General features: G+C 32.9%; 3 protein-coding genes across 3 annotated transcripts in view; 2 read left to right on the forward strand and 1 right to left on the reverse strand.

Moving 5' to 3' along the window:
• The window catches only part of LOC134677799 (uncharacterized), a 77482-nt gene that overhangs the window by 28169 nt on the left and 32125 nt on the right, over positions 1–17188 (reverse strand). The gene's annotated exons all lie outside the window — the stretch shown is intronic.
• The window catches only part of LOC134678000 (putative fatty acyl-CoA reductase CG5065), an 86682-nt gene that overhangs the window by 6905 nt on the left and 62589 nt on the right, over positions 1–17188 (forward strand). The gene's annotated exons all lie outside the window — the stretch shown is intronic.
• Positions 258–6870, forward strand: LOC134678018 (uncharacterized). Its single transcript, XM_063536456.1, has 2 exons — positions 258–2472; positions 3046–6870. Exons 1-2 carry the CDS (start codon positions 2336–2338, stop codon positions 6785–6787), a joined length of 3879 nt encoding a protein of 1292 aa, XP_063392526.1. The 5' UTR covers positions 258–2335; the 3' UTR covers positions 6788–6870.

Below are 17188 nucleotides of genomic sequence, written 5' to 3' on the forward strand. Positions count from 1 at the left end.
AAAAAAAAAAAAAAAAAAAAAAAAAAAAAAAAAAAAAAAAACAAATAGCCCCCCATTTGAATTGATTGCGCTAGGTCTCAGCAGTGCCCGGCGCCTCCTTCAGGGACTTACGAAATACGCTAATTAAACAATACACCTTGTTCACCACGGTAACAATAGGCTTATCGACCCTTTTCTATTGTTCGATCTCGACTCGGGCGCGCTATTGTGTTACCGAGCATACTACCTGCCTGGACCCTTTCCTTAACCCACCGACGTCTCCATTCATGCCTTCTTTATGTGTGTATACTGTAGGTGTTTGTGATAGGTATTTTGCAATAGGTATTAGCGACAGCTATTTGCAATAGGTATTAGCGATAGGTACTTATTTGTGATGCATAGGTACTCTAACTATCAACTCTAATAACCCGCATTATCTTATTACCTCTTGGAACTATTTCGATTTATAAGGAATACAGTTCTAACCTTCTGACGTAGAATTTACACTAGTAATCCTTTGGCAGCCTAAACTAACCTTAACCTTTTACCAAACCTAACTTATTCTTTGAAAACCTAACCTAAACCTAACTTGACCAAACCTAACTAAAATCAACCTAACTCATTTCAAACTAACCTGCTTTCACCTAGTCTTCCGATATAAAGTAAACTCGTAGTTACTTGTTTCTTTCTATTATTTAAAAAAATAACGAGGCGTGTGAGGCATTTCTTGTGCACTAGTGTTCATTGTTATAATAGCTTAATTGTTTTATTGATAGACGTCTATTATATTTTATACTGACAATGGATTTATTGTTTCCTATACCTATTCTTTTATAATTTGGGTTTGAGTAAAGAGAACGTCTGTTTAGATGAACTTGTTGATACATGTTACTTTGTGTGATTTAAAAAAAAGAACGAGACATGTCAACTGGTTTCAACATGATTTAGTCTAATACATCAACATTTCTTGTGCGTTGCTATTCATTGTTATAACAGCATAATTGCTTTATTAATAGACGTCTATTATATTTTATGCTGACAATGGATTTATTGTTTCCTATACCTATTCTTTTATAATTTGGGTTTGAGTAAAGAGAACGTCTGTTTAGATGAACTTGTTGAGACATGTTACTTTGTGTGATTAAAAAAAAGGAACGAGACGTGTCAACTGGTTTCAACATGATTTAGTCTAATACGTCAACATTTCTTGTGCGTTGCTATTCATTGTTATAACAGCATAATTGCTTTATTGGTAGACATCTATTATATTTTATACCGACAATGGATTTATTGTTTCCTATTATGCTTTTGAATTTGGGTTTTAGTAAAGAGAGCGTATGTATTAGATGAACTTGTTGAGACATGATTTTAACGGTACTGTACCCTGGTCATAGTGACACAGTATAAAAGCCGAAGAGAAATGAGTTTGAGTAAGTATTACCGTCGTGGCAGTCCACTGTATCAGAGCTCCTTGTATCTATTGCAGTATATAGAAATATAGTGTTAATTCAACAGTGAAGTGTTTAAGTGTTTATAGAAAGACCCAACAATGGATGTAAGTATGTCTTTTATTACCGTAACTTACTTTGTTTTGTTTTCACTTGTGTTCTTTGTGTTTTAATTATCAAGATTGTAGACAGTGTGTAAATTATTGTTTTATATTGTTTCAGTTCACTGAAAATACTTTCAAGAACTATTACTACCCGGATAATAATAAAGACGAATCAAGCGATGAAGAGGGTACGCTTGGTTTCAAAGTTAAACAAGCCATCGCAAAGAAACGTTCAGGAAACAATATCGATAGTTTCTTTGAACGACCTAAAAAGCAACCCAAAATTGTGAAACGGTCTTCGAATGTGAGCAAAAGTTCACCAGACGGTGTTGCAAACTTATCATCCGGACAAGACGACGGGGCGTATGCATCACATTTGATTAAAATCGAGATATATGATATGCAAACAATTAAAAACGTCCCACCCATGGAACACTGGAAGCATGCGGACTTCAGATTGAAATATTTTGCGTTGGAAGACGATTTGGAGCTACAAAATACGCGAAATATTATTTATAACATAACAAAGCAATTAGCTTCTAAGGACAGTAGTGTGAAATATTTTATAGATAATAAGAAACAGTGATAGTTATAATTATTAATGATAGTAGTAGCTTAATGATTGTGTTAACGTATTTCTCATTTTTTACCTCTCCTTAAGTACATTTTCCATGTAACAGATTATTTTTATTGTATAACATTACAACAAGTTTTAATTTAAACTTCTCACTTGTAAAGGTCACAGTCCCCACTCTTAGAAATCTTATACGTGTAGTCAACTATTTAAATGAAAGAAAGCACTGTATGATTTCTCATTTCATAATGGACTCTTTGAGCTGTGATGTCTACGATCTTGAACTTATCAGACTCTGTGAAGAAATAGAAGAAAATGAAGATCTATGCGAGGCTGCCCGTCTTGTGAGCCAACTTCATCGAGAGGCGTAAGTAAAAATATTCCTGTTCATACATGTTTATAACTCTTAACCGGTACCTGTTTAACAAAGGATGGGTCCGTAACTTGTTGTGACCTGAACTAATTGTTAGGATAAACGTGGGGTGGGAGAGGGCTGGTTATATAAGCGGGGTATCTCGAGTTCATATCATTCAGTGTTTTGGTGCCGTGCTTGTATTGTGATATCCTTTTCCATAATGGTGTTTACTTATTATCATATTGGTCTCACCTTACCTCGTGATAAGATTGAGGAATTAAGTAAAGAATTTATTGTATCATATTTTCATAGAAATATTAGAATGTGGTACATTTCAAACAAATTACCTCACACGTTACTGGAAGATTCTGATATTATACCGTATTATACACCATGTGATGGGCATATAAAAAATTCCAAGGGGAATACTGAGTCATCAGATGTGATTGATGGAGTTTTGATGATGCAGGCCTATTGTCAGCAATGTCGAAAAGACTTACGTTAGTATATACAACCAACCATTTTAGTAATTATTTTTATTTTATCTCACATTAAGATATTTATGTTTATTTTGTATTGTTATAGATCTTCTCAAATAGGACGGGGAGTAAAAAGGACAGCTGCAGTTTTGGAGACTGAAGAATTCTTGTTGAAGAAAAACCGTCCAGCAGCTGCTGAACCTGTCACATCAACATCACCCGAACCAGTTCCCGATGTCATTGTGAGTACAAATAATAATCATGAAATTGAATGTTCTGTGTGTAATAAGTTTGTCTCTAAAAGATATTTTAAAAATCATTTAAATAGTAATCTTCACAAAAATAATGTTTTAAGGGCTGACATTGAATGGGTTAATGTTCAGTTAATTGAAAATGCTTTTAAGAATAGGGTGGCCACTTACAGAATACTATTAAATGAAAATGTTCACCAACCATTTACTCCCGAATCTATTTTACTAGGAAATAAAGATAAAATCTTTGCATTATTGGATCGTTCCCTCACTGATCACCATGCTTTAAAAGTAAACTTTATTTTAAATGCGGATTTTACTCAAGAGAGCAAACAAGTAAATAATACATTTGATTTCCAATTATGTAACAATGTAGTTGATGTTAGCAGCGACAAAGATGAGATTTTCGAGTCAGTTGTTAAAGATATATTAACAAAATTATTTAACTTTGAGAGAAAAGATAGTGGATGGAGTTTAGTAAAATTTAACTATCTAGATGTCAATGTAAACAAATTTAATCCATTGCGTGGTTCTTCCTATATCGAATTACCACGTGATATTCAGAACAGAAAAGCAGTTATTAATGTAAAAAATAGTGATCATGAATGTTTTAGATGGGCTGTATTGTCAGGCTTGTATCCACCTACAAGTCATCGTTCAAACACTACGAAATCGTATATAGCGCATAAAAATAAATTAAATTTTGGAAATTTAACTTTCCCACTTAAAGTTGGAGATATTCAGAAATTTGAAAAAATGAATGATATAAGTATAAACGTTTTTGGTCTTGAATACAATTCGAAAAGTAAAATACATGACGTAGTAGGCCCATTACACTTAACAAAGTGCAAAAAAGCTACCCACTTGAACTTATTGTACATATCCAAAGACAGTAAGGGGCATTATTGCTATATCAAAAATTTATCTAGGTTAGTATCCAAACAATTATCAAATACACAGCATGCCGCACATATTTGTGATGGTTGTTTGTCGAACTTTACAACTCGTGACAATTTAATGAATCATCAAAGAAACGATTGTTTCCATGTTTGTACACAATTACCTTCAGAACAGGATAAAAAGAAAAACTGGTTCAATGAAAACGTTTCCTCCAATATACTTACTTTCGATAATTATGAACGTAAATTAAGGGTACCTTTTGTTATTTATGCTGATTTCGAGGCCTTTCTAAACCCGATTCAAACAGGTAAAATTAATCCTACTACATCCTCAACAACAAATATACAAAAACATGAGGTATATAGTTTTGGATACTACATTAAATGTTCTTATAATGATAAATTGTCAGTGTACAGAACATATAAAGGCAAAAATTGCACCCAGGAATTTATGAAGTATATGGAACAAGACTTAAAGGCCATTTGTAGGAGAAATACTTTTGTAAAAACTCCATTGCCTTTATCTAATGCAAATAATGTGCATATTTCTCAGAGTAGTACATGTTATATTTGTGATAAAAATTTAAACGAGGATTCAGTCATTTCCTATAATTACCATACTGGTCTTTATGAAGGAGTGGCACATAAATTTTGTTCTGAAAAATACAGGGCACCTAATTTTGTACCTATATTTTTCCATAATTTGTGTAACTATGATAGTCATTTTATAGTGCATGGGCTTGGTTTGATGGAAGGCGACATTGAACTGATTCCAGAGAACAAAGAGAAATACATTTCATTTTCTAAGAACTTGCAAATAAATAATCGCACAGTTAAATTGAGATTTGTTGATTCACTTAAATTTATGTCCAGTAGTCTTGACAAATTGGCAAAAAACTTGTTGCCTGAACAATTTCATGAATTAAAATTGAATTTTTCATGCGAGGAGGATTTTAAACGCTTATTACGAAAGGGTGTATATCCCTATGAACACATGTCATCATACGATTCTTTAAACTTAACAGCTCTTCCCTCTAAAGATGATTTCTTTAGTTCCTTGTCTGATAGTCACATCTCAGAGGAGGATTATGATCACGCAAAAGATGTTTGGTCTCATTTTCAATGCAAAAATATGGGTGATTATTCTGATTTATATTTAAAAACTGATGTTTTATTACTAACTGATATATTTGAAAATTTTAGAAACCTTTGTCTTAAGACGTATGGATTAGACCCCGCTCATTATTATACTGCTCCGGGATTAAGTTGGGATGCAATGTTAAGAACTACAAAAATAAAACTAGAACTCCTAACTGATATCGATAAAATAGCTTTTATAGCGAAAAATATTCGAGGTGGCATATCACAATGTAGTAATAGATATGCGAAGGCTAATAATATTTTTTTGTCAGATTATAATCAAAATATCCCATCGTCATTTCTTATGTACTTTGATGCAAATAACCTTTACGGGTGGGCTATGTCTCAATGTCTTCCTACCGGTAAATTTGAATGGGTAAATACAGATACTGACTTTAATATATCTGATGACGCTGATCATGGTTTAATTTTAGAAGTTGATCTCGAATACCCTAACGAGTTGCATGACTCTCATTCAGATTTGCCATTCTGTCCTGAAAACGTTTGTTTGGGTAATTCCAAAGAAAAAAAATTAATTCCTAATTTAAATAAAAAAACGAATTATGTCATTCACTATAGAAATCTAAAACAGTGTTTAAAAAATGGTTTGAAATTGAGTAAAATCCATCGCATTCTTAAATTTCAGCAGTCTATGTGGTTAAAAAGTTACATAGATTTGAACACCCACATGCGATCACAGGCATCATCCGATTTTGAAAAAGATTTCTTTAAACTAATGAATAATTCAGTGTTCGGTAAGACCATGGAAAATGTTGCAAAACGTGTAAATGTCAAATTATTAAATAACTGGGAAAATCGAGGAAAAACGCAGGGGGTTCAATCTTTGATAGCGAAACCCGAGTTCCATAGTTTATCCATATTCTCTGAGAATTTAGTGGCCGTTCAGTTGAATAAAACTAGAATATTTTATAATAAACCGATTTATTTGGGATTTTGCGTATTAGATATATCAAAAACTTTGATGTATGACTTTCACTACAGCTACATGAAAACCAAATATCCAGACAATCTTAAGCTTCTTTATACAGATACTGATAGCTTAGTATATCAAATTTTCACGGAAAATTATTACGCAGATATAAAATCAGACCTTAATTTATATTTTGATACATCTGACTATCCTCCTAACAATAAATATGATTTGCCGTTAATTAATAAAAAGCGATTAGGGTTTTTCAAAGATGAAAATAATGGTAGAATTTTAAAAGAATTCGTAGGTCTGAGATCTAAAATGTACACCTTAGATGTTGAAAAATATGACGAGAATGATGAGAAAACTGAAAAATACGGTGTTTTATCAAAAGCCAAAGGAGTCAATAAATGTGTTACAAAAAAATTTACTCTTGACAATTACAAAACGTGTTTATTTAATAAAAATTTGCAACGCGCTCAAATGCTAAGATTTAAGTCTATAAAACATATAATATTCACTCAAAAAATAAATAAAATATCATTATCGCATGAAGATACAAAACGATACTTATTAGAAAACTCTTCTGACACTCTTGCGTGGGGTCATTATAAAATACCGCAATAATTAAAAAGTTTTTTAAGTTGTAATTTAATCACACAGAACATTCGAATTCCAAATTATTGTTTGTACATTGTATATTTTTAAGATATTACTTGTAAACATGTAAAAAAAATGTATGAATTTTATTTTATTATATCTTTTAAGGAAGTTTTGTAAATAAGAAACAAAAAAATTAATGTTAAAAGTGTGATCATATATAATAAATTTATTTTTTTACGTAATCCTTTTGTTTTTTTCTACTATATCTGAGTTGTTTAAATAGTAATCTTCTTTCTGAATATTACCATTTAAAGTCCATCCGTTAACATATCAACACTCACCCACACACACACACATACACATAGATTACGATATTTAATAATGATTCACTTTTATCATCCTTTCACCACCATTGTCGCAGGTCCTAGTGGCTGTGGTAAAACTCAATTTGTCACAAACTTTTTGAATAACTCCAAAGAGATATGTAATGTTGAATTTGATGAAATTATTTGGTGTTATGATGAAATGCAACCTCTCTACAATCTGGAAAATGTAAATTATAGTCAAGGAATACCAGATTTTTCAATTTTTGATGGGAAGAAACCTAAACTTCTTATTATAGATGATTTGATGAGAGAATCAGATGGACGAATCGTTGACATTTTTACGAAAGGTAGTCATCATAGAAACTTAAGTGTTTTTTATATTACACAAAACATATTTCATCAAGGTCGAGGTCAACGTGATATTTCATTGAATACAAGCTACATTGTATTTTTTAAAAATCCCAGGGATAAAACTCAAATACGCTACCTGTCACGACAAGTTTACCCAGAAAACTCAAAGTTTGTGGACGAAGCCTACAAAGATGCTACAAAGGAGGCTCATGGTTACCTCATGATTGACCTGAAACAAAATACAAATGACATATGCCGTTTCAAAACAAAAATATTTCCGTTCGATGGGCATTGCACAGTGTATGTACCTAAAAAGGGGTTTAAATATGATAAAAATCAGCATATTTTAGTCAGTTCTACATGATGCATGCAAGAGTAAACACATATAAACATTTACTTGAAGCATTGCAGTTGCTTAAACCCAAATATCGTACTGCGTTACTTAAATCTTGTGACGATGAAGAGATCAACATTATTTGTGAGTGTATTTATAACGTCCTAAATGGGAAAATTCCATTAGAAAAAAAAGAAAAGACGAAACTAAAAAAATATAAAGATATTTTAAGAAAATTAGTTTCGAAAGGGAAACATAAAATAAGAAAAACTGTTATAGTTCAAAAAGGAGGCGCATTTCTACCTATTATTTTAGGTGCAGTTTTAAGTGCTTTAGTGAACTCTTTATCATAAGCAAAATGGAAAACACAAAAAAAATGTTATTAGTAGAATCAGATTTTATTGAAAGACTGAAACGGAATGAGAGTCCACCCGAAAATTCCTCATCTCGGCTAGATGGAGAGATGCAAAAGATCCTTAAAAGTAAAATGAATGATCGCGAAAAGTGGACGTTATATTCTCAAGCATTACAAAGATTTCTACATTTTATTGAAACAGATCGAAAACCGTTTAGAATACCCATCGTGATGGAGGGGCTAGATCAAGTCATCAACGAAAGTAATGATATTATAAAAACAAAAGTGAACAAAAAGGAGGAGAATGAAAATAATGAGTCAGTTACAGATAATATAACTGAAGCAGCCACACCGTCATCGTTTAATACACCACCTGGTGAAATAAATCAAGAACTAATGCCAATCAGTCCATCAAAAATTATAAACATATTACCTAAATCTTATGAAAGAAAAGCTCGAACGTTGTTAGATTACATTGTTTCAAGTAAACCGAAAATTTGGTGGAAACAGACTGGTGAAGTTGTTATAAATAACCAAACCATTCAAAATAGTAATATTACTGATTTGGTAAGCGACACCGTTAGATGTCTTAAACGTCCTAAGCCAATTGGATGGGAAGTGTTTGCTTTACTTTTAAAAGATATCGAAGTTCCTAGGTCATGCATAGGTAATCCTACAAATTTAGCATTTATTAAAGGTACTCCTTTGATTGAACCCTTTACCCCCTCCACATCTGTGAAGACGAGAGCCTCAACAGATAAAGATAATAATACTTCTACACCTCTTGCTACACGGGAGCAAAAGAGATCCGGAAAGAAAATAGAGTGGGAAAGATGGACTCCTTATTAGACATTAACAGAATCTACTATGATGTCTCTAATCCAGCTGGCTATAGCAGTTTAAATAATTTATCAAAGGAAATGAAAGGTCAAATGAACAAAGAGGAAGTGAAAAAATGGTTACAATCTCAAGATACGTACACGCTGCATAAACCTACTCATAGACGATTTACTAGAAATAAATACATTCTCTCGAACTTTAATGAACTTTGGCAAGCCGATTTAAGTGATATGAGTACTTATAGTCAATATAATGATGGGTACAAATATATTCTTTGTGTTATTGATGTATTCAGTAAATATGCTTTTGCAAGAGCCATGAAGAAGAAGGATTCAGCAACTGTTAAACAATGTTTTGAAAGCATATTTACTGAAGCCAACTCTGTTCCCCGTCACATCCAATCTGATAAAGGTACAGAATTTGTTTCAAGGGCGGTTAGAGATTACTTTAAGAGCAAAAATATTAATTATTATACCACTAATAACCCCGACATTAAAGCAAGTATAGTAGAAAGGTTTCAAAGAACACTTAAAATGAAAATGTGGCGTTACTTCACTCATAAGAATACATATAACTACACAAATATATTACAAGATCTTTTACATTCTTACAACCATAGCTATCATTCTAGCATTAAAATGCGCCCAGTTGATGTTAGCTCTAATAATATTATGACTGTTTGGTGTAATTTATATGATCGCAAAAAAGATAGGCAAATTTCATCAGAAACTAAAAAACTAAATGTAGGTGATCATGTTAGAATCACTAAATATAAGCATGTGTTTCAAAAAGGTTATGAAAGTAATTGGAGTGATGAAATATTTATTATTGATTCGATTATTAATAGATCGCCACGAGTTGTTTATACAATAAAGGATTTAGAAGGTGAACCCATCATTGGTACATTTTATTCTAAAGAATTACAAAAAGTAACTTACCTCCCCTCCAACGAGTATAAAATTGATAAAATAATACGCTCGCGTCGAGTTGCTGGCAGAAAGGAAATACTAGTTAAGTGGCAAGGTTATCCTAATAAATTTAATTCTTGGATACCTGAATCAAACTTAAAGAAAATATGAGTGAAAATAGTTTTTATCTAACTTTGTTAAGTAATAGTTCATCAGATTACTACACGGATAACACGACTGCACATTTCTTAACTAAATTACCAAAGACCATTAAATTGGATGGAGAATGGGTAGTTGGGTTGGTGGAATTTCAATACCCTTGTTCCATGTATAATGTTCAAGAGCACGAAAACATCATTTATTTAAAGAAAACGGTGTTATCACCCACCGATAAAACTACAAAAATAGTGGATATAAAAACTCATATACCAGCCACTACATATGATAATATAGATCATTTTCTTCAAGCGTTTAATGAAAACCCACAGTTAAAAAATAACGTAAAATTTCGATATGATGGATTAACAAAACTGGTTGGAATAGCAACAACAAATAAAGAAATAACATCTATCATAACAACTCCGATACTAAGTCTGCAATTGGGTTTTAAACCGAGAACAAATTTAAAACAAAATACATTAGGAAAAAACCCTGCAAATTTATATTTAGGTTTACCATCTCAAATATTTGTTTATACTGATATAATACATCCACAAGTAGTCGGAGATGTTATTACTTCATTACTCAGAATAATACCTTTAGATCCAACTAAGTTCATTTATGGAGCTTATAAAACTCACATCTTCTCACCCGCTCATTATGTACCAGTTTTACGAAGAGAGTTCGATACAATTGAAATAGATATAAGAACAACGACTGGTGTCAGAGTACCATTTCAATTTGGATCTTCTTGCGTGAAGCTACACTTTCAACGAGTAAAATGATTTACAACAGATCGTCAGTCTCTTGTCCTTACGAACATTATTATTCACACCAAGCCGGATCTGGGATAGGTATTGTCTATAAGGGAGTTCCATACCAACGAGGACATGGTATAGGCAGTTTTTTGGGTGGACTATTTAGATCAGTGCTCCCTTTGTTATCTAGCGGTTTAAAAACCATTGGAAAAGAAACCTTAGGGGCAGGGGTTGGTCTGTTATCTGATATGGTAAATTCTCGTCCTATGGATAGTTCCATTCGATCACGATTTAAGGAAGCGAGCGCTAACCTAAAAAGAAAGGCTGATGAAAAAATTGATTCTCTCATGTCAGGATCTGGGTATAAAATGTCGAATAAAAGAAGAGAACCGCTCATTACTCGAAAAGCATTGCGACGAAGAGGAAGTAAAAATAATAATAAAAATAACGATATATTTTCAAGTTAAACAATGTCATTTCTACACAGTCATTCATGTGAATGTGCAAAATCAGAATTAGATATATTTGCCCTTCCATCAACTCAAACAAGTATTGAAAGCGGACATTGGATTCATTACAAACCAATTTCATCTTTAAGTGATGATGGCCCCATTGAATTTCAAGTACCTGGATCAGGAGATGACTACATTGATCTATCACACACAATGTTACATATTACTGCTAAAGTGTTGAATCAAGATGGGACAAAATTAAAAGCAGATGCCGGAGTTGGACCCACCAATAACTGGCTACATTCCCTTTTCAACCAACTTGATGTATATTTAAATCAAAAACTCATATCACCCCCAAACAATACATATGCTTACCGTGCTTATATGGAAAATCTTCTCAACTATGGACCGGCAGCCAAAAAAACCCATCTTACTTGTGGGTTATGGTATGAGGATACCCCAGATTTTATGGATACCGTTGACGCCAACAACAAAGGATTTCAGAAAAGACTAGAATTTATCAAAGAGAGTAAGCAAGTGGAAATGATTGGACATTTGCATGGCGATATATTTAACCAAGAGAAATTCTTGATAAATGGCGTTGAATTGCGTATTAAGTTAGTCCGATCAAAAGAATCGTTTAATTTAATTTGTCATCAAGATAAAAAATTTAAAGTACAAATAACAGATGCTAGTCTCATTGTTAGAAGAACAAAAATTAATCCTAGCGTTTTGTTAGCCCATCAAAAAGTATTGGCAACAACGACTGCGAAGTACCCCATTACGAGAGCAGAAGTTAAGGTTCTCACAATACCATCAGGGGTCCAGGGTAAAACATTGGATAATATATTTCTCGGACAAATTCCTAAACGGTGTATTATTGGATTTGTATCAAATTCAGGTTTTAATGGAAATTTAGCTTTGAATCCATTTAATTTTCAAAACTATAATATGAATTCATTTAGTTTGTTTGTAGATGGTCATGAAATTCCTTCTAAAACATTGCAACCGTCATTTAGTTCTGGTTTAATAGCGGCGGCATATCACACCTTATTTTCCGGAACTGGTATTCATTTTCACAACGAAGGTAATGGAATAAGTAGAACAGATTATGGTGGAGGTTATTGTTTGTTATGTTTTGATTTAACCCCAGATTTATCTGCTAGTTCAACTTCACATTGGAATCTTGTTAGACATGGAAGTGTTCGGATAGAAGTACGCTTTGATTCGGCTCTAACTAGCACCATTAATTGTATAGTTTATGCAGAATTTGATAACATTATTGAAATAAACAAAAACCGTGATGTATCTGTAGATTATAATAGTTGAAAAACATAATTATATAAATACAATGTTTTCTTTCGTTTACTTTATTTTGTTGTAGTCATTGTTTGCAGCATCATCAAGACAAAATTGTTATTAATTAAGTAATTATGGATACTAATGAGATACAATTTTGTATGAAGAAATTAAACCCACTTTTTGAAACAAATGTTTTTGCTGCTAACAAAATACCTATTTGGGTCGATCTACCTGTCTTTATTGTTAGTAATTTGGACCCTGACACGAAACCAGGCTCCCACTGGGTTGCCATACACATTGATGTTACTGGTATAGGAGAATATTTTGATTCCTTCGGAAGGAAGCCTTCAGGTTACCATAACTTATTTTTAAAAAGAAACACCAGACAGTGGTTTTATAACAATAAACCTCTTCAAAACCATTTTACTTCAGTTTGTGGTGAATATTGTTTAGTTTATTTGTATTTTAAATATCATGGAAAAACTATGAAAGATATGCTAAGTTTGTTTTCTGATAATTCTGTATGTAATGACCTTATATTAAGGAATATGTTTAAAACATTTTTTGTGAAATAAAATAATACGTGTACTTAAATAAGATTTTTTATTTTTTCATATAATACAAAGACCATTCGAAACTATACATTTTTTTTAAATTTTATTATTTATGAAATATTTCTTAACATTCTTTGTTACTTAAAAACGAGACGACACAAAAAAAAAATCTGTTACATGGAAAATGTACTTAAGGAGAGGTAAAAAATGAGAAATACGTTAACACAATCATTAAGCTACTACTATCATTAATAATTATAACTATCACTGTTTCTTATTATCTATAAAATATTTCACACTACTGTCCTTAGAAGCTAATTGCTTTGTTATGTTATAAATAATATTTCGCGTATTTTGTAGCTCCAAATCGTCTTCCAACGCAAAATATTTCAATCTGAAGTCCGCATGCTTCCAGTGTTCCATGGGTGGGACGTTTTTAATTGTTTGCATATCATATATCTCGATTTTAATCAAATGTGATGCATACGCCCCGTCGTCTTGTCCGGATGATAAGTTTGCAACACCGTCTGGTGAACTTTTGCTCACATTCGAAGACCGTTTCACAATTTTGGGTTGCTTTTTAGGTCGTTCAAAGAAACTATCGATATTGTTTCCTGAACGTTTCTTTGCGATGGCTTGTTTAACTTTGAAACCAAGCGTACCCTCTTCATCGCTTGATTCGTCTTTATTATTATCCGGGTAGTAATAGTTCTTGAAAGTATTTTCAGTGAACTGAAACAATATAAAACAATAATTTACACACTGTCTACAATCTTGATAATTAAAACACAAAGAACACAAGTGAAAACAAAACAAAGTAAGTTACGGTAATAAAAGACATACTTACATCCATTGTTGGGTCTTTCTATAAACACTTAAACACTTCACTGTTGAATTAACACTATATTTCTATATACTGCAATAGATACAAGGAGCTCTGATACAGTGGACTGCCACGACGGTAATACTTACTCAAACTCATTTCTCTTCGGCTTTTATACTGTGTCACTATGACCAGGGTACAGTACCGTTAAAATCATGTCTCAACAAGTTCATCTAATACATACGCTCTCTTTACTAAAACCCAAATTCAAAAGCATAATAGGAAACAATAAATCCATTGTCGGTATAAAATATAATAGATGTCTACCAATAAAGCAATTATGCTGTTATAACAATGAATAGCAACGCACAAGAAATGTTGACGTATTAGACTAAATCATGTTGAAACCAGTTGACACGTCTCGTTCCTTTTTTTTAATCACACAAAGTAACATGTCTCAACAAGTTCATCTAAACAGACGTTCTCTTTACTCAAACCCAAATTATAAAAGAATAGGTATAGGAAACAATAAATCCATTGTCAGCATAAAATATAATAGACGTCTATTAATAAAGCAATTATGCTGTTATAACAATGAATAGCAACGCACAAGAAATGTTGATGTATTAGACTAAATCATGTTGAAACCAGTTGACATGTCTCGTTCTTTTTTTTAAATCACACAAAGTAACATGTATCAACAAGTTCATCTAAACAGACGTTCTCTTTACTCAAACCCAAATTATAAAAGAATAGGTATAGGAAACAATAAATCCATTGTCAGTATAAAATATAATAGACGTCTATCAATAAAACAATTAAGCTATTATAACAATGAACACTAGTGCACAAGAAATGCCTCACACGCCTCGTTATTTTTTTAAATAATAGAAAGAAACAAGTAACTACGAGTTTACTTTATATCGGAAGACTAGGTGAAAGCAGGTTAGTTTGAAATGAGTTAGGTTGATTTTAGTTAGGTTTGGTCAAGTTAGGTTTAGGTTAGGTTTTCAAAGAATAAGTTAGGTTTGGTAAAAGGTTAAGGTTAGTTTAGGCTGCCAAAGGATTACTAGTGTAAATTCTACGTCAGAAGGTTAGAACTGTATTCCTTATAAATCGAAATAGTTCCAAGAGGTAATAAGATAATGCGGGTTATTAGAGTTGATAGTTAGAGTACCTATGCATCACAAATAAGTACCTATCGCTAATACCTATTGCAAATAGCTGTCGCTAATACCTATTGCAAAATACCTATCACAAACACCTACAGTATACACACATAAAGAAGGCATGAATGGAGACGTCGGTGGGTTAAGGAAAGGGTCCAGGCAGGTAGTATGCTCGGTAACACAATAGCGCGCCCGAGTCGAGATCGAACAATAGAAAAGGGTCGATAAGCCTATTGTTACCGTGGTGAACAAGGTGTATTGTTTAATTAGCGTATTTCGTAAGTCCCTGAAGGAGGCGCCGGGCACTGCTGAGACCTAGCGCAATCAATTCAAATGGGGGGCTATTTGTATTTTTTTTTTTTTTTTTTTTTCTTTTCTTTTTTTTTTTAGGTTCAGCAGGGCCGGTGGCTCGGCCTTGGGTCAGGATCGGGGACCACTGAGAGGCGGGGCCAGAATCGGGGAATACTTTCTACTCTAGACAGTTGAAATTTTCACAGATGATGTATTTCTGTTGCCGCTATAACAACAAATACTAAAAACAGAATAAAATAAAGATTTAAGTGGGGCTCCCATATAACAAACGTGATTTTTGACCAAAGTTAAGCAACGTCGGGCGTGGTCAGTACTTGGATGGGTGACCGTTTTCTTTTTGCATTTTTTCCGTTTTTTTTTTGCTTTATGGTACGGAACCCTTCGTGCGCGAGTCCGACTCGCACTTGCCCGGTTTTTTCAGTACTTGAGACTCAAATAAGAGAAACAGTATAGATCTATGTGCCTACCAGCCGGCGTATTATGGATAGCTTTATTCATCTTTATCCATTGAATAATTATTCAATGTTAGTATGTATCACAACAGCTTAAAGTCGATCATCTTTATCCACCTGATAAAATAACTGTCACTTTTTAATACCGCGGAATATAAAGCAACGGACACCGTTTTATCACGCTATCACGTAGACAAGAACGACCATCATATCCAACACTTAACAAGGGCACTTTTACACGTCAACATTGAATTTACATACAAGCAATAGTAGATTGTTAACCAAGGGTGGAAAGTGAACCATTTCACCCGAGATATTTTGGCGCTCGAACGAAGAGAGAGCGCCAATAGTTCGAGGGTGAGATGGTTACTTTTACCCGAGTTAAACACTCTACTTTTCATTTCGACTATGAGGAAAGTCAAACACGAGAAATGTAGGTTTCATATTGGTAAGTATAATTCTTTAGAACAAATTATCAATAGATATATAGGTAAACCACATTAAGTCACTCGAATCACTTGAAAATGTAAACGGCGTCAATTTCAGTCATGCGGAAGCTGATATAAGAGCTTATAATAAAAAAAAAATACTTTCCACCCTAGGGTGGGAAATGTAATTTTCCACTCGGTTATTAGCTTATGAAAGGTAAACTTTCCGAACAGGAGAGATGAAAAAATAATAACAATACATCAACAATTTTATAAGATACAACTAACGTATTAAAATTACTTAGAGATGTATATGTTCTCTTAATGTCGAATTACACAAAATAATATTAATATAAAAATATACAGATAGAAAAACACAAAAAAAACTATAATATTTAGAGGTGTAAATGTCTCTAGGTGTCAGAACTATAAGATTATATACAAATTATCCTTAGAGATGTATAGGGTCTCCAAGAGTCAAAACTTTTGGCGCTTGCAATGTAGAGGTATTAATGCGTCAGACCATCAGTGTTGCCAACTTGGCATAAATGATGCCAGATCTGGCATATTTTCACTCGCTTTGGCATCAAAATTTTCCATTTAACATCTGGCATATTTTTTAGCATAATTTAGTCTAAGCCAAGTTTGCACCAACTTGGCAGCAACAATATGCGCCATCGCCTTATGTGGTTCATATTTTCATATGAATTTTGACTTTTGTGGACGGATGGACGTCAACGGACTATATAAAGTTGGTCAAGCAGATCTGGTCAGTAGAAAAGGCGGTAAATTTGAAAAATGTATGTGTTTTAAGTGTCTAAATTCAAGTGATATTTTAGCATTATTTTAGCACAGGTGTTTCAAAAATCTTTGGCATAATTTTGGCATAATCTAGACATAAG

Source organism: Cydia fagiglandana, chromosome 27 (assembly GCF_963556715.1).
Source record: "Cydia fagiglandana chromosome 27, ilCydFagi1.1, whole genome shotgun sequence".
Taxonomy (NCBI): domain Eukaryota; kingdom Metazoa; phylum Arthropoda; class Insecta; order Lepidoptera; family Tortricidae; genus Cydia; species Cydia fagiglandana.

Bases quoted from the DNA above. Each gene is read 5' to 3' on its own strand.
- LOC134678018 (XM_063536456.1), top strand. From the start codon at position 2,336: ATGATTTCTCATTTCATAATGGACTCTTTGAGCTGTGATGTCTACGAT. The intron at 2,473-3,045 runs GTAAGTAAAAAT...GTATTGTTATAG, and splicing joins AGCCAACTTCATCGAGAGGC to ATCTTCTCAAATAGGACGGG.